General features: G+C 52.2%; 1 protein-coding gene across 1 annotated transcript; it reads left to right on the top strand.

Moving 5' to 3' along the window:
* Positions 1–522: 522 nt before the first annotated feature.
* On the top strand, positions 523–27,991 carry PPP5C (protein phosphatase 5 catalytic subunit). The gene is made up of 13 exons (XM_037819813.1): positions 523–712; positions 6,189–6,430; positions 11,732–11,879; positions 12,834–12,955; positions 21,167–21,232; positions 21,593–21,691; positions 22,522–22,627; positions 24,492–24,634; positions 24,741–24,828; positions 25,783–25,823; positions 25,928–26,106; positions 27,183–27,264; positions 27,423–27,991. Exons 1-13 carry the CDS (start codon positions 592–594, stop codon positions 27,483–27,485), a joined length of 1,500 nt encoding a protein of 499 aa, XP_037675741.1. The 5' UTR covers positions 523–591; the 3' UTR covers positions 27,486–27,991.

Raw genomic sequence — 27,991 nt, 5'->3', positions numbered from 1 at the left:
TTCAGCAGGATTTGAGAAGCTGACTATAAATCGGGGAGAAAGGAAACGGGAGACAAACCATTGAGCCTTGGTTGGAGCAGGAGGATCCGGGGAGCCCTCAGTTAAGAACTTGGACCCTCAGGATTGGAACTTGGAGTAACCGTCCATTTTTCAGAGGGGTAACTGGGGCCGTAGAAAGGAGGGGAGGCTTTGTTCAAGGTCACACAGGTAAGACTGCAGCTCCACGTTCGCCAGCGGCATTTGCAACCCACCAAGACGAGGAGATGGAGGGAAATCCCACTTTCAGACCCAAGGAACTTTCGCCGCCTCGGAACACGGTAACTTCGGGACCGGGGGCAAAGTTGGGACTTTTTTTCCGCGTGCCTCTTTCCATTTCCCTATTGGCACACGCTGTCTGAGGGACCCTCCGGTCACTTAATCCTCCACGCGCTCTCCGGCGAGAGGGCTCTGCGCAGGCGCGCGAAGGAAGCCTTCGGAACCCGCGCTTTACGACACTTGTGCGGCAGCGGCGGCGGCAACTCGGCGCTCCTTCGCGACGGTTCGGTCGGGTGCCGCTGGCGGCCGTTGCCAGGGTGGGGGTCGCTTTGCGGCATGGCGATGGCGGAGGGTGAGCGGACTGAGTGTGCTGAGGCCCCCCGGGACGAGCCCCCGGCTGATGGTGCTCTGAAGCGGGCAGAGGAGCTCAAGACGCAAGCCAACGACTACTTCAAAGGTGCGCCCGCCCCGGAGGGTGCGAGTGAGGGTGGAGAGCGGCCCAGGCCGAGGGCTACCCGGCCCGCGCGGAACCATGGCAACGCGGAGCGGAGCCGGGCGCGGGGAAGGCGCTACCAAGTGGATGGAGTGGGGAGGCCCAGGATGGGTGCTACCAAGGGCGACGTAGGGGACTTTTGAGGGAGAGGGTAATACCAAGGTGTGGTGTATAGAGCTTGTGCTACTAAGTGGGGAGACTAAGGAGGGCACTTCCAAGTGTGAGGCGGGAGGGGGAATGAGGGTGCTACCAGATGGTGAGCCTTGGGGAAGTGCTACCTGGTGGTGATACCTGAAGGGGCGCTACCAAGTGCTGACATGTGGCAGGGAAGTGATGGCGCTACCGAGTGGAAAGAGCGGGGTGGATAGTCCCAATAGAGGAAGGAAGTGGGGGGGCGGGGAATAGGTAATTAAGTGGGCAGAGAAATAAGAGATTTGGTGACTCAAGAAAAAGGGAGTTTAGTCCCCTGAGAGTGGGGAGGGGGTCCCCAAAATGGGATGACTTATATTAGGAAACAGATGTTTTGAGTAGCTGCTTTGTACCAAGGACTGTGCTGGACTGGGGAAGTAGCTGCAAATGAGACAGATGTTGCCCTCCATTTACACAGCTTGTGGTTTAACAGATGAATTAGACATTGAGTAAACGTGCAAATAAATAAAATAGTTCAAGTTGTGATAAGTGCTTTGTAAGAAAATCACCAGGGTGCTGAATTAGAGATTAAGGGTTGGAGGCTATTTAGATTAGGTGGTCAGGGAAAGTCTTACTGAGGAGGTGGCATTTAGGTTGAAACCTGGAGAAGGAGAAATGGGGAGGAGTGTTCCAGGTGGTTGGAGCGGCGTGTGCAAAGGTCCTGAGGTGAGAAGTGAAAGGAGGCTGGTGGGACTGAGGGCTTTAGCAAGCTTAGCGGGGGAGGCTGATACAAGATGAGGTTTAGCCAGGGTTCAGAATGCAGGATCTTCTAAGTCATTGCAATGACTGGTTTGAATTTTACTCAGATGTCCAAGAAGAGACTTTGAGGAGGTAGATGGGCCAGTCTGGAGGTTGGGGCTGAAGAGGTATATGGGTGTGATCAGTCTGTGGTTGGGATGGATGAAGTCACTTAAGAAGAGGGTCTGGAGAAGGTAAGCAGCCTAGAACCAAACCCAAGGAACTCTGATGTTGAGAGTGAAACAGAGGGAGGCTGAGGAGTGTCCAGTGAGGTGGAAGGAAAACGAGGAAACAGATATCAGGAAGGCTAAGGGTTGAGGAGAGAATGCTTCCAGAAGGAGGGGCTGGTGCCCGAGATTGGATGCTGTCAAGGCAAGTACCTAGCATTGACCATCAGTTTTGGCTCCATAGACGGTGCTGGTGACCTTGACAAGGGCAATTTCTGGGGAATGGTGGGATGGCAGCCAGGTAGGAGGGCACTGAAGAGTGAGTGAGAGGTGAGGAAGTGGAGACGGGAAATGTAAACAAGTCTTTTAAGTATTTTCATTCTGAAGGGAAGCAGAGAAGTGGGGGAGGGCCAGTAGGAGAGAAAGGTGGGGTCAAGAGAGGTTGCTGTTTTTAGGAATAGGAAAGACCATGGTCCAATAGAGAGGGGAGACTTACAGCAGCCAAACAACTGGCAAAGGTGGTGGTGGTGGGATCCAGAACTCTAGTGGAGGACTTGGCCTCCAGTGGGCGCAGAAATGGATTCCAGATTTGTGGCGGTTTGGTCAGGCTGGAGCAATGAATGGGAGGTGGGACTGGTGAGGGATGAGACTGGGTCCGTTGTGGGGGGATGTCATCCTGAGGGCTTTGGGGAGCCATGGAACGTTTTAAGCAGAGGAGCAATGTGGTCTGATTAGCATTAGAAAAAGATTCCCCCCCCCCCCACCCTGCTGCCATGCAGAGAGTGGACACAAGAGTAAGACAGGAAACCTGGAGGTGGGAGACTGAGGGGCAGGTGAGAGCTGGGGGTGCATGATCCGGTGGTTGGGGGGGTGGGGGGGTTGGGCGGAAAGTGAGTGTTTCAGAGGAAAGGAGGGTGATGGCCTGGAGAGAGGGAGAGGGGCACTCCAGGCAGAAGGAACCAGGTGGTAAAGGCCCAAAGGGGAGTGAAGCCTGGCACTGGGAGATGAGGAGGGCTGGAGTGGTTCCTGCTGAGGCTGCAGGGCCTTAAGGATGAGCCTGAGCTTTCTGCTGGGGGGCCTGGGGAGCCATGGCAGGTGTGAGCAGAGGAAGGGCGGGGTTAAGTTTGTGCTTTAGAAAGACTTCTCTAACTGCCGCATGGAAGGAGCAGGGCTGGAGCCTGGGAGGCCAGGAAGGAGGCTGGGGCAGGATCCTGGGCAGGAGAGGAGGGCAGGGCAGGGCAGAGGGGATGGAAGTGAGTGAATGGATTTGGGAGACGTTCAAGAGGCCAGTTTGACCAGGCATGGTGACAGCCAGGCTTTCGGGGTTGAGTGATTGGGACGAGGCCCTGTCTCCAGCTGGGTGACGCCATGGAAGGTGGGGTCACCCCTGAAATGGACATGGGAAGAGGAGTGCTTGTGGGTTGATGCTGAGGTTACTTAGGAATTCTGGGAAACAGTAGACCCTTGGGAGGGGCACCTTGCCCCCCAGGGTCTGGGATCCAGCTGTCAGGAGCCCCGGGGCTAGGCAGGCAGCCAGAGGTACCAGGCATTGAGCCGGCCTGGAGGAGAACGCAGGCAGCAGCCTCAGCCTCCGGGGCTGTGGGAATAACAATAAAAGAATAATTACAGCTTGCTTTAATTGAGCCCCTGTAGCAGCCAGGTACACCACTTTGTTTAATCCTCCTTGGGGCTCTGGGAGGTGGGCAGGAGCAGGCCTGTTTGTTTTATAGAGGAAGTTGAGGCTCAGGAGTGAAACCACTTGCTCAAGGTCAGAGTGTGTGAGCAGCAGAGGCGTATATCCCCCCTTTCCTCAGCACGTGCTTGGCTCCAACATTCAGAGTCTTTACCCAGAGCCATCCTGTGGGAGGTGGGGGGTGAGCAAAGGCTCAGAAGACCCCTCCCTCTGTGGCTAGGTCACGTCTGTGAGCTCTGGCCCATTCCAGGCCCTGGGGGGCAGAGCCTGGGTCCCTAGCTCAGGTCCATCTGCTGTGACTCAGCTCTCGAACCCTCTCTCTGGGCCTTGGTGGCCCCTTCTGTAAAATGGGAAGGGGGAGCTGTGTTTAACCCCCAAAGGAGACCCCCAGGTAAGAGTTTAAATAGAGGAAGTAGAGAGGAAGCACGTCCTGGTTAAGAGCTCAGGCCACCTGGGTACAGATCCTGTTTCTTCCTCTCACTCACTGTGTGGCCCCTGGGCACATGAATTAACCTCTCTGTACCTCAGTTTCCTCATCTCTAGAATGGAGACTGTCGGGAAGATTAAACGTATTCATATCTGTAAAGTATATAGAACAGCCGGGATGTATTCTCATGGGTAGAGGCGTGTAGTCTGGGGCCTCCCATCCCCCCCCCCCCATCCCCCCCCCCCCCCCCCCCCGCTCCCTTCTCTTCTCCCTTTCGTTTTATAAGTATGTGCGGATCGCGTCCTCTGCTGCGGCAACCTTTCATACTCAGGTTTACATGAGCCTCACAGCCGCCCGCTGAGACAGGACCGATTGCTGTCCCCGAATTTCAGATGAGCAAACAGGCTCAGAGACGGGAGGCCACTGGCTCGAGGTCTTGGGTTAGAGGTCAACAGAGCCAGGTGTTGGGCTCTGGGACACCAAACAGCCACTCGACTAACCCCTCACCCATCAAGAGTGCTGGCCAGCTGCCTCTGGAATGCTGCCGGAAAGCTGGAAGGAGTCCTCAAAGGCGCTGGCATTCCTGGGAGGCTCGCTCTGAGCTGGGCTTTCTGGTTCTGCCCCTGCTTGTTTCTGGAAGTCCTGGACCCCAACCTCCCTGGGCTTACTGTTCGGGGTGGGGGGCACACTCGTCACCTAACAATGTTGATCCAAAGTGGGCAGGGCTGGGTTGGGGGAGCCTAGGGAGGTGTCTGACTTAGTCTGGAGGGGTCAGGGAGGGCTTCCTGGAGGAGGCCATTTGAAAGATTCCCTGAGTTAGAATGGCCAGGAGAACTGTTGCTAGTTCCTGGCCACATCACCAGGACCTGGCTTCTCCCTTCTCTAGCATCACTCTCTCTCCCTCCCACCCTCTCTCTCTGTCTTCTTTCATTTATTCGTCCAAGAATTATTGATGGAGTCTGGAAGGGTTTTCTTCCATTCTCTTCTCCCGACTGTCTCATCTTCCAGGTCTCAGCTCTGGCGTCCCCTCTGGGCTGCCCAGCCCTGCCCACCCTGGTCTTCACTGTCTAGGGACAGCTCTGTCTCACCATGGGACTGGGAGCCCTGTGGGGCAGGGCCAGGGGTTTCTCTGTCCCCAGACTGGGCCAGGGCTCAAGGCGGCTGAGTGGGAGCAGTAAGGATGAATGCCAGGCTCTACGGAGAACAGACCCTCTCCTGAGAGCACAGGCTGGGGGCCAAGGAAGGGTTTGCCTTGGGAAAAGGACATGGTGAGAGTGGTGCAGTCGAGCACTCTCTTCCCTCTCGACCCCAGGCCTTTGCACGGGCTGTTCCCTTGGCCCAGAACACTGCTGCCCACTGACCTGCATCCTCCAAGACTTGCTCTGGTGATCCTCCTCTTTGGAGGAGACTTCCGTGGTTGGTTCTCCTGCCTGTCGAATGGCTGGGGTGGGGGTGGGCTCCAGGTCTGGCTCTGCCACACACAGCCTGGGATTTGACCTTGAGCAGCACCTCCAGGTCTTGTCTGTAACATGAGCACCTGAGCGGTGCTTATGCCACAGAGATATAAGTACAGGGCACAGGCATGGCTCATTCCAGATAAAAACTGACCTTGTCCCCTTGGCCAGATGTCACAGCCTGTCACTCCCCTGTTCAGAACCTTCCATGCTCAGAACACCCATGCCCAGACCCCACTGTGGCCGTAGGGCCTGTGGGGTCTGCTCCCACCAGCCTCCCCAACCTCGCCACCTCTCCCCACTCACTCCGCCCCAGCCACACCGGCCTTTCCCTGTTTCCGGAATACCGGCCTCACTTCCACCTCAGGCCCTTTGCACCTGGTGTTCCTCCTGTCACCTGTCGCTTCCTTTGGGTCTTTGCTGATATCCCCTTCTCCTTGAGGCCTCAGTAGGTTCCTTCTCTGCTTCCTGTTCTTGCATTTGTTCCTTCCTTGGGTTTGCTTACTTGTTTTGGGGGTTTGCGGGGTTGGGCAAAAGTTATTGATGGGTGGGTGGGTGGGTGGGCACGATTTTGAACTAGGCCTGAGTTAGGGTGAGATGTTCGAGTTGGGGATGGAAAGAGGGCGTAGGCTGTAGGGACATTTCTGAACTCGGCCCTGTACCTCAGCTTCCCCGTCTGTAAATGGGGAGCTGGGTCAGTGCCCAGTCAAGGGGCCGTTCTTTCTGGTGGCCGCAGCCCTGCCTCATGCCTCCCCCTCCGCCGCCTTCCCAGCTAAGGACTACGAGAACGCAATCAAGTTCTACAGCCAGGCCATCGAGCTGAACTCCAACAATGCCATCTACTACGGCAACCGCAGCCTGGCCTACCTGCGCACTGAGTGTTACGGCTACGCCCTGGCCGATGCCACACGGGCCGTTGAGATCGACAAGAAGTACATCAAGGGCTACTATCGCCGGGCTGCGAGCAACATGGCGCTGGGCAAGTTCCGGGCTGCTCTGCGTGACTACGAGGCGGTGAGCTGGGCAGCAGGCTGGGGCGGGCGCCTAGGGACCAGTAGGGGCAGCCTCTCGGCGGCGTGGCTGCCTGGGGGTGTATGAAGAGGCCATTCACAGGTTTACTCATAAATGCCCATGAGGGGCCTGGGTCCAGAGCAGACTGCCTGGTTCACCTCTCAGCTCTGCATCACTTGCTGTGTGACCCTGAGCAGGTTACCTAGCCTCTCTGTGCCTTCCTTTCCACACCTGGGAAATGGGGATAGCACTAGGACCTGCCTCTGAAGGTGGCTGTGAGGAATGAGTTTCCCTTTTGAGGAACTGAGGACAGGGTTTGGCCCATGGCGTTCGTATGGAGTCTCCATTTGATTATTGCTGTGGCTGTTTGTGAATGAGCGTGCCACAGCCCTTCAAAAACCGATGGCATGGAATAGGTGAGCCAGTTAATTCCAGGTGAGGATATGTGCCTTGAAGAGAACAGAATCCAGTGAAATGCTGTAGAGGGAGGGCAGACAGGGTCAGGGCTACTGAGAAACCAGAGACTGTAACTCCACTGGCCCCTGGCCTGGGGTGGGAGTGGATCTCAGGCTGGGTGCCACCTGTCTCAGGGAGAGGGTGGTTTAGAGACCAAGGGGCAAATTGGAGAGAGAGGCTGGGGGAGGGGTGGCCTAGTGTTGTTGTTAGGAGACCAGCTCCTGAGCCATTTCCCAGCCAGGCTCCGCCCTTGCTGCCCCTTGGTGTCCTTATCTGGAAAATGTTGTCAAGGGCAATAGCCGCCTCCTGGGGTGGCTGTGGGGCTGATGAAGCCGCGTGAGTAAAGGTCACTGGGGCTGGAGGACTTGGTAATGAGTAACCAGAGGACAACGCTGGGTTGGACAGAGGAGTTTTCTAGGGCTCTGAGTGGGAGGAGGGGTCTGGAGGAGGTGGGTGGGGGCAGAAGACAAAAGGAAGCCAGGCAGGTCTGGGGTGGGGTTTTTGCCCCTCAGTCCTGGGGCCTAAACCCGCATATTCAATAAGGCAGGGGTGTGAGGCTGGGGTGGCCCCTTCCTGCCATCTGTGGCTGCACCAAACCTGAGTTTTACCCCATTGGCCTTGTGGGCTCCATGGAGGGCCTGGGGGGTGCAGAGGCCCTTGCAGGCCTGAGCAGGGCCACCCCAGCTCTTAAATTGTCCATGGCCCATTGTCCTGCGAGTGCTCTCTGGGTGGCCCTGGGAGGTGGCCGTCCATAGGCCTGCTGCCTTCAGCCCTTCTCCTTTCCGTTACCCTCTTGTCTCTTCCTTCTGGTGTGTTTTAGAAGGCTCCGTGGGCCATGGCAGAGGGGCCTGGCCCTTAGGCTGGTCTTTCGTCCAGAGCTCCTCCTGCCCCCTGCCCTCCCTGAGCCCGTTTTGCTGCTCCTGTGGTTGGAGGCCTTCTCGTGGCAGACTCCGCGATGGGGGAAGAATCCACAGCATAGGAAGGGCCACAGTCGCCAGTAGGGTTGGGGAACTGGGGCAGGGGGTGCGTGCAGCTCCCATCTGCTCTCCCTCCAGGGCCTGGCCTCCGACCGGACCCCCCTACCCACATCGCCACGTTAATCCTCAGGTGGACCCGCCCAGAATTCCCTGCCCCCTCGTTGGCTCTTCTCAGAAGCTGCACTTGGCCTTTCCTCAGGGGGACATGCAGGCCCAGGCCAGGGGTGGTTTGTAGATGGGTTGGATTTGGTTTTGTTACCCTGTAGTCCAGTGCAGTCAGTTGGAAATACATTTGTCACCATGTACCCATGTGTAACTGGGTGACGGCCTCAGTGAGAGTACCAGCCAGCCCTTCACCCAGCACCACTCAAGGGCCAGATGTGGTCGTGCTCTTAGTGCCATAATAACTCGTCTGCTCGTCAGAGCAGCTGTCTGTGGTGGTACTGCTCTCCCTGATTTAAAGATGAGGAAACGGGCCCAGCACCCAGGATTGGGGAACCTGTTACCAGGGTCATGTCCCTGCCCACAGGGTAGGGGTCAGGGCAGAGATTTCACAGCACAATACTTGCCCTAGCTCAGGCAGTGCGCTCTGACGGTTTCTCTTTTATTTATTTATTTTTAACAAAGGGAGTGAGTTTGCTAATTGATACGGTGTTGATTTGGGTATGGATTGCTAAGTTAATTCATCAGAGGGTCTCTGCCTGTGGAGTGTGAGCCCTGGTGTCAGGCTGAGCACATGGCTGTGGAGCCGGGCTGCTGCCTTAGAAACCTGGCCTTCGTGGGTGCTGTGGGCCTTGGCTGCGTGCATCACCTGTGCATCGTAGGTGTTATGATAGTCCCCACTACATGTGGCTGTGTGGGTCCACAAATCCTGACCCTCAGCTCCCAAATCCAAGTTGTTTTGGTAAGTTTGGGCCGCTCCTTTGGTGACAACCTAACCTGAACCCACAAGAGGCTGGGGCAGTCTTGGTTGGCCCCCATGGTGTGACTGTTTGGAGATTTTGCTTTAGAAATGGGGATGAAGGTGATTCCCAGGTGCTGCCCCTGACCCACTGGGGATGTGCACCCTATCACCCTTTGAAAACCCCCAGATTTCCCATATCCCAACCACATCCAGCTCCCAGGGCTTCTGGTAGGGATGGTGAATCTGTGTTACCATTAACACAACTCAAACATTGTCATTATTTGCTGGTGAGTTCTCCCAGCGGAAGATAACAGTTTAAAAAAAAAAAAAAAAGGCAAATACTCCATGCAGTGTCTCAGTTGGGGTGATGACATTGACAGAGCTCAGATGCCACTAAAGACAAGTCCAGCTGTCGGTTGTGGCCCAGCAGGCCTCGGCTCTGGAAGGACCCAGCCAGTCCCTGTCTTCGGGAGGGGGCATCCGGCATGCCACTTCCACTTTCCCAGTGATGGCACAACAGCGGGCCCTGGAAGGAGCCCTTGCTCACTGCTGGGCCCAGGGTCAGTCTGACATTGAATTCTCATATTGGCCCCATTTCTACTTTCTAGAAACTGAGGGGGGCTCATAGGTGGGGCCTTTTGCATAGAAGGCCTGGATTCTGACCCAGGCACCCAGCCCCTCAGGCCTCCTAGAGGGTGCCAAGTGCCAGGGGACGGTGGGGTGGGGTGAGCACATCCCAGTGTGCATGGTGGGCGTCAGGGCCAAGGCTAGGGCACAGCTGCCCCACAAGAGCCTGGAATCCTGGTTTCTCAGGTCAGTGACTTCACCTCTCACCTGTCACATGGGGGGCGTGGTAGCACTACGTCCTGGGGCAGCTTTGAGGATAAAAAGAACGAGCTTACATTGGGGTCAATACGGAGCAGGTGCACAGAAAACTAGCCGAGCCTTATTGTGCCTTTCCTGCTCCTCTTCCCCTGCCCTGTGCTGGTGTGCCTCCTCCTCCCAGCCTGCAGTCTCCTGAAAACAGGGCTCAGAGGAAATGCTGCATCGTTCATTTATTAACTGCTGGAGACACAAGTGGGCCTGAGCCCCTGCCCTGCCCTAATGGGGCACATTCCAGTGGGGGGCACAGACCTATCCCTGCAGAGCCCACAGCTTGGGTGGGGAAGTCTAGAAGGGGCATCTGAGTCAGTCTGGGGATCCATGGGGGCTTCCTGGAGGAGGGAATGGCAGAGCTGAGACCTGGAGGAGGAGGAGGACTTAGGAAGGAGTTGGAGGTGGAAGTAACATGTGCTGGGCCAGGAGCAGCTGGTACAAAGGCCTGGTGGCGCAGGAGGTGCTTGCCTGGGGGGGGGGGGTGGCTTTAGTTGGCTGTGTGGTGCGAGGCAGGCAGAGAAAGCAGAGTGGTGGGCGGGGCCGAGGGCCAGGGCAAGGGGTGGTTTGGATGTCACCCCGGGGTGTGGATTCCTAACCTCTCCTCACTGGGAAGGACTCCAGGGGATGTCTGGTGACCCTGCCCCCTGCCACTACTACATCCACACCCTGACAGGTGCCCCTAGCCTGGGCCTGCCCAGACAGGGAAGAAGCTGTTACCTGGTTTCCTCCTGTGCCCAGTCTGCACACCCGGTTCCTAGGCTGGACAAGCCTCACCCCTTGCCAGGGACATCTCAGAGGTTAGCAGACATCTTTGAATAGGCTTCTGACTCACCCTGCCAAGCTTCCCACTGGCTCCCCCACCCTTTGAGGGCCAGTCCTGGCACCTCCTTCTCTGCCCCCGTCACCACTCCTGGCAGGCCAGGGCATGGGCAGGTCCCTGGGGTCCACTTATAACAGTTACAGGACTAGTTACAGATGAACTGAGGAGGCTCAGAGAGGTGAAGCCACTTGCCCAAGGTCACACAACAAGTCTTTGGCAGAGCCGGGATCTGAATCCAGTCCTGACTGGCTTCCAAGCTCAGAGGATCAGAGTTTGCAGGAAGAGGGTAGAAGGAGGGAGAAGGAAGAGGATGGGCCCCCTTACTGAGAATGTCCTGGGTCTCAGGCCCATGCTCATGTGTGCAACCTCATCTGACCGGCACAGCACCCAAGGAAGGAGTGGGTGAGGAGCAGCCGACACCAAGGTGGAGGTGACTCTGGCCTGGCCCTGCTGCATGCCTGTGACAAGGCTTCCCTCGTCCTCACAGCAGCCCTCTGAGGCTTACCCCCACTTCACAGAGGAGGAAACTGAGGCCCAGAGAGGCATGTTCACTTGCCTGAGGTTACGCAGCTGATAGTTGGAGGTGGGATTTGAGTCCACGTGGCCTGGATGTGGTGCCCACAGTCTTCACCTCACTTCAGAGGAGGAAACTAAGGGAAGTCGTTTGCCCCAGGTTTCCCCCAAAGCCCAAGTTGAGTGAGGGATGTGACACCAGTTGGTGCTGGCTGCTGCCTGCTGAGCCCCTCCCTACAGCCTGGATAGGTGGGGCCATTATGACCCCAGAAGAGGAAACTGAGGCTGGGAGAGTCCCAGTCACTCAGCCCATCCTTGGACTGCCCCCCTTTCTCTCAGAGTCCCGTCCACCTTGGTAATGATGATAATATCGGTGAAGTGTGCTCTGCTCACTGGGCCTGGGCAGGCTCTCCTCACCCTTGCCCTGGTCTCCCTGGGGAACCCAAGGCTGAGGTCTGGTCCTTGACTGGGGGCTTTTTATTTTTCCGCTGGTCAGAGCCAAGACTTAGTAAGCGTACCCACATGGATTCTCTCGTTTCCTCTCCCCACAGCTCTGTGGGCAGCACTGTTATGCCCCATCTGGGGATGCAGAAACGGAGGCCTGGGGGTTCAGTGTCCCCTGTTCACCCCTGTTCAGGCCCCCAGAGCCCGGGTCGGCTGACCAAGGGCCTCCACGGGACTGAGAGAAGGGCAGGGAGCCCAGGCCACCCCCCGGCCTGAGCCTTGTCGCCTCCCCTTCCCACTTGCCACCCGCCCAGGTGGTGAAAGTGAAGCCCCACGACAAAGATGCCAAAATGAAATACCAGGAGTGCAACAAGATCGTGAAGCAGAAGGCCTTTGAGCGAGCCATCGCGGGTGATGAGCACAAGCGTTCTGTCGTGGACTCGCTTGACATTGAGAGCATGAGTGAGTTGGGCCTGGGTGCTCCCCCAGCCCCATCTCTGCCCAGAGCATTCCACATCCCCGATGGGCCCTCTCCATGCCCTGCCCACTTGGCAGTGGGGGTGGGTTTGGTGGCAGCCTCCATCCCTGTGTTGCTGTCTGTTGCTCCTCCACCTGCATTCCCAGGAGGGCCCCAGTCCAAAGTCGGGCCTCCGTTCCCCATTTTGGGTGAGGTGGGTGAGCCATGAGCCCACCATCTCGCTGACCCCTGCCCACCTCCCCCCCCCAGGCCCGAGCTCCCCACTGGCTTCTGTGCCGTCTGCCCCTCCCACCGGCGGTAGAGCCAGCCCCTCCGTGGCCTCCCGGGTCTGATTCACTTCTAAGTCCTCTAGGCGCTTAGCAAAATCAGTCATTCATTCCGCAGGTAATTATTGAGCACCTACTGTATGCCAGGCACTGTACCTGGCATGGGGATACACCTGTGAACAAAAAACAGGGAGCTGATGTGCAGTGGGGGGAGAGCATGAGTGAGTTGGGCCTGGGTGCTCCGCCAGCCCCACCTCTGCCCAGAACATTCCACATCCCCGATGGGCCCTCTCCATGCCCTGCCCACTTGGCAGTGGGGGCGGGTTTCGTGGCAGCCTCCATCCCTGTGTTACTACATCCCTGTGATGAGTCAGCAAGTGAATGAAGGGGTTAAGTGCTGCAAAATCAAATGGGGTGGTGGTGGGGGGGTGCACTAGGCAGGGAGGTCATAAACAAGGTAATATCTGAGCCAGACCTGAGTGGAAGGAGGGGCTGCAAGAGGGCCTGGGAGGGGAGTGGAATCTTCACTCGCTCCACCCCCCACGCCTCTGTTGACCTGTGCAGGTCCAGAGCCACGTCTGCCCCATCCCTGGGAGAGGACCCCCAACCTCCCCCTCCCCTCCCGCCACAATGGCTGTGGCCACTGACTCTCATCCCCCCTGCACACACCAGCCATTGAGGATGAGTACAGTGGGCCCAAGCTGGAGGACGGAAAAGTGACAGTCACCTTCATGAAAGAGCTCATGCAGTGGTACAAGGATCAGAAGAAGCTGCACCGGAAATGCGCCTACCAGGTAACACACCTGTCGGGGGCTGCGCACACCTGTAAATCCCACTAGCGTTACAGCGCTGGCTGCATCTAAACTTAGCCACAAGGGACAGGTGCCCTCTGATGCGGCTCAGCCCTGAGCCTTAGGTTCTCAGACAGAGCAAGATGAGAGGGGAGGTAACGAGCTACTGCTTGTTGAGTGCGGGGCGTAGCAGGCGCCACACGGAGGGGTCACTGCCTCGTCTCTTCTAGTTCCCCCAGCAGTTTGGTGACGGGCAGACATGGCTGTTTGACAGGTTCAGATGGGGGGCTGGTGAGGGTAGGGGATTTGTCCGAGTCAAAGGTGAGAATGCAGGGGAGCCGTTGGCTGTATTTTGAGCCCAGGTGTCTTGGCTTGCTGTGGCATGGCTGCCTGTGGCTGCAGGTTGTTTGGGGCTTGCTGTCTCTGAGGCCCCCAGGAGGGGGACTGGCCACGGGGTGGTGAGCTGGTTGAGTGACGGGTTCTGGTTTCCCGTCCAGATGGGACTGCCAGCTCCTGGGGTGAGGACAGCATGAGCCATGTTGACAGGCAGGTGATAGGAAGGCATGTGGCAGGTGATGAGGAGGGCAGAGGAAGCAACAGGGCTTCACCTGCCCCATCTGAAAGCAATGGTGAAATTGCCAGTTGACGGCCTGGGGTCAAATCAAGGGATGGTGACCGCATTGATGAGGATGAGAAGGGGAGGAATTCCCTGGCTGTTTTTATATTATGATTTGCATACAATAAAATGCACACGTCTTAAGTGTTCCATTAGATGAGTTTTGATAGTTTTATATCAAACAAGTTACAGAACGTTTCCATCACACCAGAAAGTTCTTTTATGCCCCATCCAGAGGCAACCACTGATCTGATTTTTCACCCCTGTACATTAATTTTACCTATTCTTGAACTTCACATAGACGTGGTACAAGATTCGATTCTTTTGTGTCTGGCTTCCTTTGCTTGACATAATGTCGTGCGAATCGTACGTTTAGGTTGCATGTATCAGTAGTTATCCCTTTTTGTTGCTGAGTAATATTCCCTCGTGTGTATACACCACCATTTGTTTATGCAGTTCTCTGCTGGTGGATGTTTGGGTTGTTTTCTAGTTTTTAGCTCTTAGGACTAAAACTCCTACGAACTTTCTTGTCCAAATCTTTTTGTGAACATGAGTTTTCATTTCTCATGGATAAATAAATGCCTTGGAGTGCAATTGTTATGTCTTAGGGTAGATGGATGTTTAACTTTATAAGAAACCCAAACCAATTCTCCTGCCAGCGCTGTGTGAGTTCCACTTGCTCCATGGCGTCACCAAATTCGGAATTGTCAGAATTTTTTATGTTAGCCATTTTAGTAGGTATGAAATGGTAAATTGTGATTTTAATTTGTTTCCTCAAAAACTAGTTATGTTGAGCATGTGTTTATTCGCCGTTCATGTAACTTTTGTGAAATGTTCAAGTCTTTTATTAAAATTCTTAAAATTGGGTTAAATGTCTTTCTATTGTTTATTTGTAGGGTTTCTTTATATATTCCAGACATGAGCCCTTTGTCAGGTATATGTATTTGAAAGTATTTTTTCCCAGTCCATGGCTTGACTATTCATTGTCTTATTGGTGTCATTTGATGAGTACATAGTTGAATAGTAGTTTCTGAACTTCTTTTTCTCTTGTTCTTGAATTTAGGGGAAGATGTTCAATGTTTTATGATTAAGTATGATATCAGCTGTAGGTTTTCCTTAGAAACCCATTATCAAGTTCAGGAAGTTCCTTTCTAATTTGTATTTGCTGAAAGTTTTTCTCAAGGGCATTGAATTTTGTCCAGTGCTTTTTCTGCATCCATTGAGATAATGCTATGATTTTTTTTCTTAATTATGTTAATGTGGTGAATTACGTTAATTGATTACAAATGTTCAGGTAGCTTTGCATGCCTGAAATAAATCCCAGTTGGCATGCTGTATTATCCTTTTTATATATTGTTGGGTTTAATTTGTTAATATCTTGTTAAGAACTTTTGCATCTATGTATATGAGTGATACTGGTCTGTATTTTAATGTTTGATGGAATTCATCGATGAAGCCATGTGGTCCTGAGTTTTCTTTGTGGGATTTCCTATTATATTGTGCCAGCTTTGAAAGTTATGTTTTCAAGAAATTTTCGTTTCCTCTAAGTTGCAGTTACTAGCATCAAGGTGTTATAATAGCTTATTCTTTTAATGTCTGTAGCATCTAAATGATGTTCCTACTTTCATTTCTGATATTGGTAATTTATGGTTTTATCCCCTAGCTTAGTCTTATGGAAGTCTGTCAATATTTTATTAATAATTAACTAACCAATAGTCAGGACTAGTCATTAATAAATCATTAATTATCCCTCAGGAGCCAACTTTTGACTTTGTTGACTTTCTCTATTTTTTTCTGTCATTAATTTTCATTCTTTTTTTACTTTTAATAAATATTATTTATTAAATTTATTTACTTGCTTACAATTTTGGAAAGAATAAAAATTCTTAGAGTAATTGTTACCTAGTTGTTATTGTTCATTTACATCTGGGATACATTATATAGATGTCTTGGATGTCAGAATGCCACTCTCCTTTCATGAAAAGCCTCACAGAGCATTTGTTCTTTGCAAGTTAATTATCCTTTACTATCCAGAACATAGTATAGATTTTGTTGAATTTCTCTATTGTTTTTTTTTCCCCCATATCGATTTTCACTCATTTTTTATTCTTTCCTTTCTTCTGTGTGCTTTGAGTTTAATTTGCCTCTTTATAACTTCTTAAGGTGGAAGTTTAGGCCGTTGATTTTATACCTTTCTCTTCTAATCTGGGCTTTTAAAACTAAATTTCCTTCTGTATGGTGTTCCAGCTGCATCCCACGAATTTTGATATGTTGTGTTTTCATTATCATTTAGTTAGAATTTTTTTCTAATTTCCTTTATGAATTCTTGTTTGACCCATGAGTTACTTAGAAATGTATTGTTTGATTTCCAAATATTTAGGGTTTTCTATTGTTTTATTGTTATTTATAATTTAATACCATTTTGGTCAGATAACATACTTTGTATGATCCCAGTTTGGGCTATTTCTAGGTCTCATCTTGGTGAACATGCAGTGTGCACTGAAAAGTAATGTGTATTTTGCTGTCATTGGTTATAGGGGTCTATAAATGTCAATTAGGTCTAGTTGGTGATATCACTGTTAAAAATCTTTTATGTCCTGTTTGTTTTCTAATTGTTCTATGAGTTATTGAGAGGAGGATGTTAAGTATTCCAACTATGTTTGTGAATTTTCCTGTTTCTCCCTATAGTTCTGTCAATTTTTACTTCATGTATTTTGAAGCTCTCTTATTAGTACATTCACATTTAGGATTGTTATACCTTCTTGATGAATTGACCCTTTTATCATTAGGAAATGTCCTTTGTCTCTGGTGGTACTCTTTGGCTTGAAGTCCACTTTTTCTATGAGTAAAATAGACCAGATTTCTTATATTTATTATTTGCATATAGGAAAAGTGCAACTTTCTCCACCCTTTTACTTTAAACCTGTCAGTGTCTTTATATTTAAAGTGTTTTTCTTGTAAACATCATAGAGTTGAGTTTATATATAGACTGGATTAGTATGAGAAGCTCTGCCTTTTAATTGGAATGTTTAGTTCATTTATATTTAGTGTAATTATTGATATGGTTGTGTTAAAATCTCCTGTCTTGATACTTGTTTTCTCTATATCCCTTCTCTTTTTCCTGTTCCTCCTTTTTTTTTTACTTTTTTTTGTGTATGTGAATCAAGGATCTTTTCATATTTCATTATCTTGTCTGTGTGTATTAAGGAGGTTTGTTTATCTGTGTTTTTAGTGGTTGCTCTAGAGCAGTCCTCAACTTGCGTTCTTTTGAGAAAATTAAGCTCTAATGCTCTTAGGCATCCATTATATGCAATGAATTAACTTCTCTTCTGTGCATTTATGCATCCTCTTTGGGAGAATTGAAAAAAATAGTCACTTAAAATATTTCTTGTGGGGCTTAATTATATTTCCCAGAACCTTGAGAAAGGCTGCTCCAGAGATTATATATGCAACTTTAATTTCTCCTGTTCTTCTTTCAAATAATATCGTGCTACTTCATAAAACTTGTAAGAATCTTATGACAGTATGATTCCTTTTACTTCCTTCTAAACTTTGTACTCTTGTCATACTTATGCATATGCATAAACCCCACAATAAATACATTGTTATTTCTTTGGTCAAGTCTTTTAAAGAATTGTATATATATGTCTATATATATATATGTGAGATAACTTTTCTTCTTAATGTAACCCCTTTCTTCCATCTGATAACCTTTTTTAAATGTCTTTTATATTTGCCCTGGTATTTACCTTGTTACTCCTTGTTTCTCCTTACAGATAGGAACTTCTGTCTGGTATCATTTCCCTTCTGCCTGAACATTTTTAGCATTTTTTCAGTATAGGTCTGCAGGAACTTAACTCTCTCAGCTTTTGTCTGCTGGAAAACTGTCTTTATTTTGCCATAATATTTGACAAATATCTGTGCTGGATATAGAATTCTAGGTTAACATTTTTCTTTTAGCACTTTAAATATGTTTCCCCATTGTCTTCTGGCTGCCATTGTTTCTGGTGAGAACTCAGTGACCACTTGGATCTTTGTTCCTCTAATATATCCCAATATGTCCTCTTTATTTATTTTTGTCCCTGACCACTTTCAAGATTTTATCTTTGGTTTTCAGTAGTTTGACTATGACTTGCCTTGGTGTGGCTCTCTTTGTGTTTATCCTGCTTGACATTTGCTGAGCTTTTTGGATCTGTAGGTTAAACTTTCATCAGTTTTTGAAAATTCGTGGCCGTCATCTCTTCATATATTTCTTCTTCCCATTCCTTCTCTTCTCTCCTTCTGCAAATCCACTTGCATGCATTTTAGACCACGTGATTCTGTCCCACAGACCTTGAATGCTCTGTCCATATTTTTTTTTCCCCATTTTTCCTCTTTGTGTTTCAGTTTGGATACTATCTGTTGAACTGCCTTCATGTTCACTGAATCTTTCTAACTGCTGTTAAGCCCACCAAATGAATTTTTTATTTGTTATCATATTTTTCATTTCTAGCTTTTCCATTTGGTTCTTTTTTTATATAGTTTTCATCTCTCTGCCTAAATTCCCCATATTTTCACACCTGTAGTCCACCTTTTTCACTGGCTCTTTTCACATATTTATCATAGTTCTTTTAAAGTCTCTGGTAATCCATCATCTTAGTCATCCCTGGGTCGGTTTCTATTGTCTGTTCTTCAAGTGTTTCATAATTTTGTATTGTAGGCTGGACATTTTGTGTAAAAAAAACAGTAGAGGCCCTTTCTTCTGTCAGGTTGCTAGTGTGTGTCGTCATGTCAATCTTGTCTGCACTTAGAGTACAGCTTTAGTTGCACTTGGCTGACCCCTGGCTTGTCATGTTTTTAGAGTGGACCACGGCCTTTCCCTTCAGCAGCGCTTGGAATCTTAGCTCTGGCAAAATTCCAGGGATGTCTTTATGTTTTGAAGTTCCCTTCTTTTGGAACTGAGGGAGAGCTCTCTGTTTTTCAGCCTGGCTGCCAGTGTTTTGGGCTTCTGGGGAGTTCTCACTGTTCTCCATCTCGCCCCCCACTTTTCTCCCACAGGAGGTCTCCCTCCACCCATGCCTGCTGTGGGCTGAGAGAGTAGTGGCGGGCAGGGCAGAGGCGTCCTCGGGGTCTCACGTGTCCCACCAGCCCACAGCGGCCATCCACCTCCTGCTGGTTCCTGGCTCCTCTCTCCCGGCCTCAGTGGGTCCTTCCCGCCTGCCACGCTGCCACGACAGAGCAGCCACGCTCTTTCCCCCAAGGGAGGCTCCTCACTGCCTACAACTTGATTAATTGAGGCTTCTTTGCATCCTCAGCCCTGGTGATTTTTTTTAATTTGTTGGTCATTTGGCTTGTTCTCTTCATTAGAGCCAGAGTGGCAGTCTTTTGTGATTTTGTACGTTGCGACCTCACGTGAACGTTTTTCTGAACTTTTTTTCCCAACTATACATTTATACATATACATATTTTCTTCTTTGGCATTATTTTATTAGTTGTAACAACATATTCACCTTAAAAAAATAATAAAAGAAGGAACAATCCAATGGAAAAAACAGTACCACTATCACAATTGCCCAAAGATTAAATATACGTGGCCAATAAACAAATAAGAAATGTTCAAGTGAGAGAAAGAAAATTTAAAAAAAGGAAAAGAAAACTCATCCCCAGGGCTAGTAAAATTTTCAGGAAGTAGGACTCTGATACATTGCTGATGGAAGTGAAATTTGGTAGGATCTTTCTACATCTCAAATTGATAACATACAGCAAAGCTTGTAAGCATGCTTAAAACTGTGAGCATATTTGAGCTGACATTTAAAATTTGGGCCTAGAGAAATGACCTGTTGCATGTTCACGAAGAGTTATCTACACAAATGTTAATCAGAGCATTGTTTCTAATAGTGGAAATTCGAAAATATCAAAATTTCTAATAATAGGGACTCGGTTATCTAATGATGGCTCTTCTGTTAGAGCTAATACATAGTCATTAAAATGAAAATGTAGAAGATTGTGATGGTTTAGTGTTGATATGCACCCCAGAAAAGATCATGTTCTTAAAGCTAATCCATTCCCGTTGGTGCAGACCCATTGTAAGTAAAATCTTTTTTTAAATGCAATTTTATTGAGCTATATTCACACGCCATGTAATTCATCCAAAGTATACAGTCAGTGGCTCACAGTATCATCATATAGTTGTGCATTCATTGCCACAATCAATTTTAGAACATTTTCATTACTCCAAAATAAATTAAAAAAATAAAAAAGAACACCCAAACCATTCCATACCCCTTATAGCCCCCTATTATTTATATATATTTTGTCATTATTTTATTACTTATTTGCCCTTACACTGGGTAAAGGGAGTGTCAGTCACAAGGTTTTCATAATCACATGGTCACACGATAATGAGCTATATAGTTATACAATTGTCAAGAACCAAGTCTACTGGGTTACAGTCCAACAGATTCAAGTATTTCCACATTTCTAATACACTAGAAACTAAAAAAGGATATTGATATAATATGGAAGAATAACCTCCAGAATGACCTCTCGACCCTATTTGAAATCTTGCAGCCACTAAAATTTTGTTTTGTTTCATTTCTTTTCCCTCTTTTGGTCAAGAAGGCTTTCTCAATCCCACAGTGCCAGGGCCTGGCTCATCCTGGGGTGTCCTGTCCCATGTGGAGGAGAGGGTGATGAGTCCAACTATATTTTGAAGATTGTCAGACCTGCAGAGAAACTGAAAGAGCAGCACACTTAACACCATGCACCCTTGATCTAAAGTCACCAGTTGTAACATTTTGCCACATTTACTTTACCTCAGTCTTTCTATACACACACACGTGCACACACACACTTTTTTTCTTTTGCAGAACCATTGAGAAGTAGTTGCATCCATCATAACCTGTAGCTCCTAAACACAAGGACATTTTTCTGTATGACTACAATTTAATTATCTGACCTCAGAAACTTAACATTGATGCGATACTATCGTCTAATGTAAATAGTCCACTGGCCATCCATGAAATTTGGAAACATTGGTAAAATATACGTGTTTTTAAGGACATCTTTAATCTGTAAAAAATAATATTATTTTTTCAATACAGCTTCCAGATGTATAATCTGATTTCCTCCATTTTCCCTCAAATGTCCTTTCTAGCTGTTTTTTCTTTTTTTTTTTTAAATCACACTCCATTGAAGGATCAAATATTGCAGCGAGTTCTTCTGTCTTTTTGGTCTCTTTTACTCTAGAACAGTCTTACAGCCTTTTTTGAAAGAGTCTTTATGATTTAGAAGTATCTAAGCCATTTGTTTTATAAAATGTTCTACTGTCTGGATTCACTTCTGCATTTCCTTGTGATGCTGATTATTTTTAAAAAGCCAGAAGTCTAGGTTTTCATGTGAAATAATCCCCTTGTCTAAATGCTCCAGAAGCCTCCCCTCAGAACGCAGCTTGGGGCCGCCTCTGGCCCAGGCCAGCCCCCTGCAGGCCCAGTCCTCCCCTGGCCCTGCCTCTCCCTGGCCCCAGCGCTGCAGCGTCTCCTGGCAGCCCCGCTCTCCAGGGACTGGGGTGGCTGGCAGCCCTCCTGCGGGCTCCACTCACAGCTGGCCCTGCCTTCCAGATTCTGGTGCAGGTGAAGGAAGTCCTCTCCAAGCTGAGCACGCTGGTTGAGACCACACTTACAGAGGTGCGTGCTGGCGGGCGGTTGGTGGGGGCGGGCAGGCACTGGGGCTCCCTGGCTGGGCAGGGGCTATGTAGCCCAGGAACTCACTGGTCCCCTTGGCTTGGCCCACCCTTCCCTTCCTTTCCCCCTGATGTCCCCCCCCTCGGTCACCCTTCCCCTGCCCCTCTTCTCTTCCCTCCTGCTGTCTCTTTCCTTTCCTGGTCTCCATCTCTGTCCCCCCTTTTCTGTCCTCTGTCCCTGGCCTGTGGCTCTTGCATGTTTTTTCTTGGTCTGCTGTGATCTCTCGGCCCCTCCCCTCACCTTTGCTCCCTCCCCACGTCTCTCTCTGGGCCCCTCCCTCTCCGGTGGCCTCTTTTCTTCCAGACAGAGAAGATTACAGTGTGCGGGGACACCCACGGCCAGTTCTATGACCTCCTGAACATATTTGAGCTCAACGGTTTACCCTCGGAGACCAACCCCTACGTATCCTTCCTCAAAAGAGCAGTCCCCTCCCTTTTGCCCCCCCCACTTGGATTTGGGATACGGGAAGGAGAGGAGCCCCTGTCAGTGAAGAGGGTGTGAACGTGCAAAAGGAGAAGCCTTGAGTGGTTGCTCAGGCACCAAGACTTGGGTGGAGTGGCAGGCTGGCCTTGCACTCCAGGCTCTGGGCAGACAGGTCACTGTGTGACCTTGGGCAGGTGGCTCAGTGTCTCTGGGCCCCGGCTCTTCTGTGAAATGGGGCTGTTACACACATCCAGCACCTGGCCCTTCCTCACATTTGGGTTCCAATGCTGTCTTTGCACTTCTCAGCTTTGTAGCCTTAACAGGTTACTTCACTGCTCAGTGCCTCAGTTTCCTCATTTGTTAAATGGGGATGATGATAATAGGGCCTGCCTCATAGGGTGATTTTGAGGCTTGGATGAATTACCACGTGTGAAGTCTGAGAGCAGGGCCTGGCCTATAGTTGGTGCTCTGTGAGCATTTACTTATATTACTGTGATGTTTGCTTGATACATGGCCACCATGTGGGGCCTAGGCAAGGTTGGGTGGGAAGACCTGTGTTCCTTCTTCCCCTTGGCTTCAGGCTGCATTCAGGGGAGAGCTGAATCCGGCAGGCTGCCCAGTGCCCCCCCACCATCCACCATCAGCTTCACTGGGAGCTGGATAGGTGGGGGGCTCAGCACCGTCCTCCTGAGACTCCCAGTGAGGAGTGGGATGAAAGCTGTGGTCCCTGAGCTTCCCCCACAGGCGTGGGAAAGAAGTGTCCCTCTGGCCCATCACCCGCCTCCCCCGTGTTTTCCTTAGCAGGGCAGATATTTAATGGTGACTTTGTGGACCGTGGCTCCTTCTCCGTAGAAGTGATTCTCACCCTCTTTGGCTTTAAACTGCTGTACCCAGATCACTTTCACCTACTTCGAGGTGAGCCAGGAGGCAGTGGGCCCTGGGGTCAGCCATGGGGCCCTGGGCAGAGAGCTCGCTTCTCCTCTGAGTCTCAGCTTCCTCCTCTTGTCAGGTGGGGTAATAATTGCAGCCCTGTTCATTTGTAGATTCACCAGATCCTGCACCTTGTAAGTTTGGGCAGGTTGTGCACTGCACAATGACTGGGCTAGTGGGTGGCAGTCACATCAGAGTTTTTTTACTGGTTCTAGCAGCTGGCAGTCCAGGGTATGAGGAAGGGGAGCCTGTTTCCTAATTTTCAGAAAGATGAAACAGGCTCCTGCGTGGCCCTGATTACATAGGAAAGTCCACTGGAGTAACTGAGTTACTAAATAACCAAGTACTCTGTTAGCAGAGGATGGTGTCATTTGAGGGGACTGGTCCAGGGCTAGTACAACTTATCCCCAGAAGAGGCAGGAAGCCTCCGAGCCCCATGCGCAGGCCTCACCCTGGAGGGGACAGGAGGAGCCATTCCCAGAGGGTGCCCCCAGGGAAGGGGGGCAGGAGATTTCTCATCTTCCCCCCTTGTAAGTTTTGAACCTTCGTACCTGTTCCTCCATAAAAGAAATACTCTAATTTAAAAAAAAAAAATAAAAAAATCCCAAACTGATGAGACAGGGTTGGGGCATCTCCGAGGGGAGAGGAGATGGTGAAGCCATTGGCAGTGATGCCGGACCAAGGCCCGGGGCTCACCTTCTCTGTGCCTCGGTGTTCTCGCCTGTACAGGGGGTGCAGTGTGGTGCTTCCCACACTGTGGTGCGGATTCAGTTCTTCCTGCATCCACCCGAGGTTTCCTGAGCTCTGCTGAGCCAGCCCTGTGTCGGGACCTGGGCTGCAGGAGGGAGCAGAGCAGTCCTCAGGGGGCTCCCAGGCTGGGGTGGAGGGGGTGGTGTGGGAGATGCAGGTGCCCAGAGGAAGAGAAGGGAGGGAGTGGGGCCTGGGGAGGAAGGGAGCTGCAGTTTTACCCTGGGTGGTCCAGGAGGGCCCCACTGGGAATGTGCAGCTGGGACAGAGGCCTGGAGGAGGTGAGGGCATAGCTGGAGGGTCCCTGGGGAGATCCCTGCAGGCAGGAGGAGCCACAGGCACAAAGGCCGGGGCGGGGGGGGGGAGTTGGGTGGAGGCTGGGGGTGTTGGGCACATCCAGGCCTCAGCCCCAGTGCTGGAGGGAAGGGAGATGTTAGAGCCGTGGAGGCTGCCAGTGATGGCTCTGGCTGAGGAGGGGCCCAAGCTGTCACGACTGGTCACAGGCTCCTGCAGGGCTGCCATGTGGGGGCTGGGCAGGGCTGGAGCAGGTAGGGGCTGGGGTTGGGTTCTGCTTACGTTGAAGGCAGAGCCCAGAGCACTGTGGTGGCCTGGATGTGGGTATAGAGGGTCAGGCACAGGGTAAGTTCTCAGGGGTGCCCTCTGAGCGCCAGATGGGAGGCCCCGAAGAGCTCAGGCTGAGGGGTTAGATGCTGCAGGTGAGGTGCTGGCTCTGCAGAGTGGCCCATTTGTCTCCCCCAAGCCCCAGGACATGGAGGGAGGAGGAGGTCCTGGGTAGGAAGGACACAGGGCTGGCTAGTGGTTGGTGCTGTGCACAGGCACCTGTTTTTATGTCAAGACACCGTCCTCTGAGAGGGAGCCTGAGGCCCGCAGGGGCAGGGGACATTCCCGTGGTCCCTTGGCTGGAACTGAAGCCAACTCTTGCTCCCGTGGCTGCTGCCCGGGGACCGAGGCCATTGCTTCATGGCCTCACGTTTCTCCCCCACCCAAAGGCAGGCCTGTCCTTGAGGGCACCCAGGCAGGGCTGCTGACAGTGCCCTGGGGGCCGGAGGCTGAGGTTTCTTTCCCTCCTGCTGTTGGCCAGGCAACCATGAGACAGACAACATGAACCAGATCTACGGCTTTGAGGGCGAGGTGAAGGCCAAGTACACGGCCCAGATGTATGAGCTCTTCAGTGAGGTGTTCGAGTGGCTCCCGTTGGCCCAGTGCATCAACGGCAAAGTGCTGGTGAGGACAGCACCAGGCCCAGCGCACCCCCACCCTTCACCACGGAGGGGCCACCGGACAGGGTTGGGTGGCTGGCCCCTCCCTCACAGCACTGTCCCCTCCCCAGATCATGCACGGGGGCTTGTTCAGTGAGGACGGCATCACCCTGGACGATATCCGGAAGATTGAGCGGAATCGGCAGCCCCCAGACTCAGGTGAGTGGGATACGGGTGGGGTGGGTGGGGCAGGAGGCCAGGCCGGGGCCAGGGGACACCCCTTCCCTGCCGGGGCCTTGGGGCTCCCGCGGAGAAGCGACTGAACTCAGGGCTGGGCTGGGTCCCGGTCCTGGCTTGGTGCTCTTGGCGGGGACAACAAGCCTGAGCCTCAGTTTCCCCACCTGTCACTTGGGCCTATGCACCCCCCTCATGGGGCTGCCCTGACAAGGGTGCGCTAGTGTCCGTGGGGCAGGGCGTGGCACGCTGTGAGTGTGGCGCACCCGCTGTGAGTGTGGAGCATGCGCTGTGAGTGTGGAGCACCCACTGCTCATTATTTGCTCGTGAGTCCTCCACTGATCATGAGTGATGGAGATGGCGCAGAGTCCTCACAGGCCAGTTCACAGGGTCGATGGAGGCAGGGGGTCGGGGCTGGGGAGGGCAGCTCTGGAGCAGACATTTGAGCTGACACCGAGGGAGGGGTGCCCATCATGCACGGGTCGTGGGGAAGAGCCCCCCAGGGGTCCTGGGGTGGCGAGACCTCGGTGTGGGGAGGAGCAGCGAGGAGGCCAGGGGTACAGAGAGAGTGCTTTCAGGTGAGCAGGGAGTGGCTCAGGGGAGTCGAGGTTGGACATGAGGTTACCTGGGGCCGGGTCCTGTGGAGTCCCCACAGGCGGGGGTGAGGAGCTTGGCCGTTAGCCTCTGAGCAGGGGGAGCCCCAGAAGGCCTTGAGCAGGAGAAGGAGCGGATCTGAAGGACAAGGTTAAAAGCTTTCTGCTGCTGTGCAAAAGTGGGTTGAATGGGTAGAGAGGGGAGGCCTGGGGCCAGCCCCAAATCGGGGCTCGTATGTCCGAGCCTCATCCCTGATGCGGCCCCGGCTGGGCGGGGGGATGGTGGTGGGGGCCCACCCTGGGGAGGATGGGGCAGCAGGCCCTGATGCTCCTCCACTCCCCACAGGCCCCATGTGTGACCTGCTCTGGTCGGACCCGCAGCCGCAGGTGAGTTGGCCGGGGAGGCCAGGCATTGGGGGCTGGGACGTGGGCACTGTGGGTGGGTGGGCGGACGGGTGCCCTGAGGCCCCGCCTCCCCCCTCTGCTCCCAGAACGGGCGCTCGGTCAGCAAGCGGGGCGTGAGCTGCCAGTTTGGGCCCGACGTCACCAAGGCCTTCCTGGAGGAGAACCGGCTGGACTACATCATCCGCAGCCACGAGGTCAAGGCTGAGGGCTACGAGGTGGCCCACGGCGGCCGCTGTGTCACCGTCTTCTCTGCCCCCAACTACTGGTGCGTCCCCCCCCCACCCCAGGGCCTCTCTTTGCCGCAGCTCCCTCCAGCCCTCATTTTTGTTAAACTTTTTATCATGGGAAATTTCAAAAATACCCAAGGGTAGATAAAACAGTATAATGAACCCTGTTTTCCCGTCACCCGGTCTCAGCACTTACCACTCAGGCTGATTTTGCGTCACCACCACAACCCAAACCTAGATCGTTTAAAAGCGAACCCCAGGCCTCATGTCCTTGCATCCATTGATAGCTCAGTGTGCTTCTAAAGGTAAAGAAGACTTTTCTCCCTTTTCCTTAACATATTTTTGTACCGTTACCTCACCTTTGAAAACTGGGTGTTAATTCTGTGTATCCCCAAATCCATTCTCCCATGTTGCTCATAAATGTCCTTTTTCAGTTGATTTAGTGGAACCCAACCAAGGGCCATGTTTTCAGTCCCTTAATCTGTACATTCTGTGTCCCACTTTCCCCCATGACCTTTTATTTCCTGAGGAGACCAGCTCGCTCTCCTGCAAACTGCAGGTGCTCCGCTCTGGACACAGCTCTCCCGGCCCTGTGGTGCGTTTCACAACGTCCCCCATCCCATTTCCCGTTTGCCAGGCATGAGCCAGAGGCTGGGTCAGCTCTGAGTCCAGGACTCCCAGCTCCTGCGTGGGTGGGCTGGAGCTGCTCCTGTCGGGTCCACCTGCCTCGTCCCCTTCGTCCCCTTCTCCCCACCGTCTTTTCCTCTATGCCCCTCCTCCTGCCTGTGCTCCTGGGCCCCGTCTTCCATCAGATTCCCTTCTCCCCACTCCCCTTGAGCTGCTCCCTCTCCCATCTCTCTGTCTGTGTCCTCGCCTCTCCATCTTTCTCAGCTCTCTCGAGATCACTGTCTGTTTCTTTCATTGTCTGCCCTTGCCTCCACCCTGTGACACCCTCTTCCTCTCTCTCCACACCTCTATCTTCCAGCCTCCTCATGTCTCCTCTCCCCCATTCTTCCCCCTCCTCCCTCTCTCTGGCTCCTTTCTGTCCTGCCCTTCCTTCCCCTTGACCCCCCAGCCCCTGACCTCAGCAGCCACTCTGCGCCTTTCCCTGCAGCGACCAGATGGGGAATAAAGCCTCATACATCCACCTCCGGGGCTCTGACCTGCGACCCCAGTTCCACCAGTTCACAGCAGTGGTGAGTCACCCTGGGGCCCCTGCCCTTCCCTGCCCTGGCGTGGGGAGGAAGAGGGTGGTGGTGTGTGGGGGTGGGTTCTGCATCTGGGCACTCAGGGACTCCCCCTGAAGCTGGCCTGTTTGTCTCTGTGTCTGTCCCGTCTGCCTCTGGATCCACAGCCTCATCCCAACGTCAAGCCCATGGCCTACGCCAATACGCTGCTGCAGCTAGGGATGATGTGAGGGGCCGGAGGGGGCAGCTGTATCCCAGGGCCCCTCCGCTTCCCACTGGACCCCAGGCCCCTGGCCGGGGGCAGAGCAGGCCCCGGCTCCGGGCAACGTTGGACCCCCTTTTACTTTGTAAAATTTGTATTTATTCCCCTTTAGGTTTGCAGAAGGGGTGGGGGGCAGAGTCGGGGCAGGCCAGAGGGTCTGCTCCCTGGACAAAGAGGAAGGAGGTGGAGAGGCTGGGGCTGGGGGCTCAGCCCGGGCATTCTGGAGGGAGGCCAGCCTGGGGGTGGGTAGAGCCATGAGGCTTCCCTGCCCCCCTCGTTTGCATGGCTCCTCCCCCCACTAAAGCAATAGGGCCCCGCCATAGGAAGACCCCCAGAAGGAGGGTCATCAGGGAGCCTTGCCTGCACCCCCTACTCCTGGGAGCCCCAGGGCGGGGCTAGGCTGGGGCCCACCCCCTTCCCCAGCTATTTTATGTCTGTAATTAAATGTTAAAATAAAGTCATTATTGTAAGTCA

Source organism: Choloepus didactylus, chromosome 27 (genome assembly GCF_015220235.1).
Source record: "Choloepus didactylus isolate mChoDid1 chromosome 27, mChoDid1.pri, whole genome shotgun sequence".
NCBI lineage: Eukaryota > Metazoa > Chordata > Mammalia > Pilosa > Megalonychidae > Choloepus > Choloepus didactylus.
The sequence above is the reverse complement of the archived record's forward strand: the minus strand, read 5'-3'. Positions and strand labels throughout refer to the sequence as shown.

What these genes read in the sequence shown, in the direction of transcription:
- PPP5C (XM_037819813.1), top strand. Translation starts at nt 592, where the DNA reads ATGGCGATGGCGGAGGGTGAGCGGACTGAGTGTGCTGAGGCCCCCCGG. An exon ending in GCATCAACGGCAAAGTGCTG is followed by an intron (nt 24,635 to 24,740) that starts GTGAGGACAGCA and finishes TCCCCTCCCCAG; the next exon opens with ATCATGCACGGGGGCTTGTT. An exon ending in TCCACCAGTTCACAGCAGTG is followed by an intron (nt 27,265 to 27,422) that starts GTGAGTCACCCT and finishes CTGGATCCACAG; the next exon opens with CCTCATCCCAACGTCAAGCC.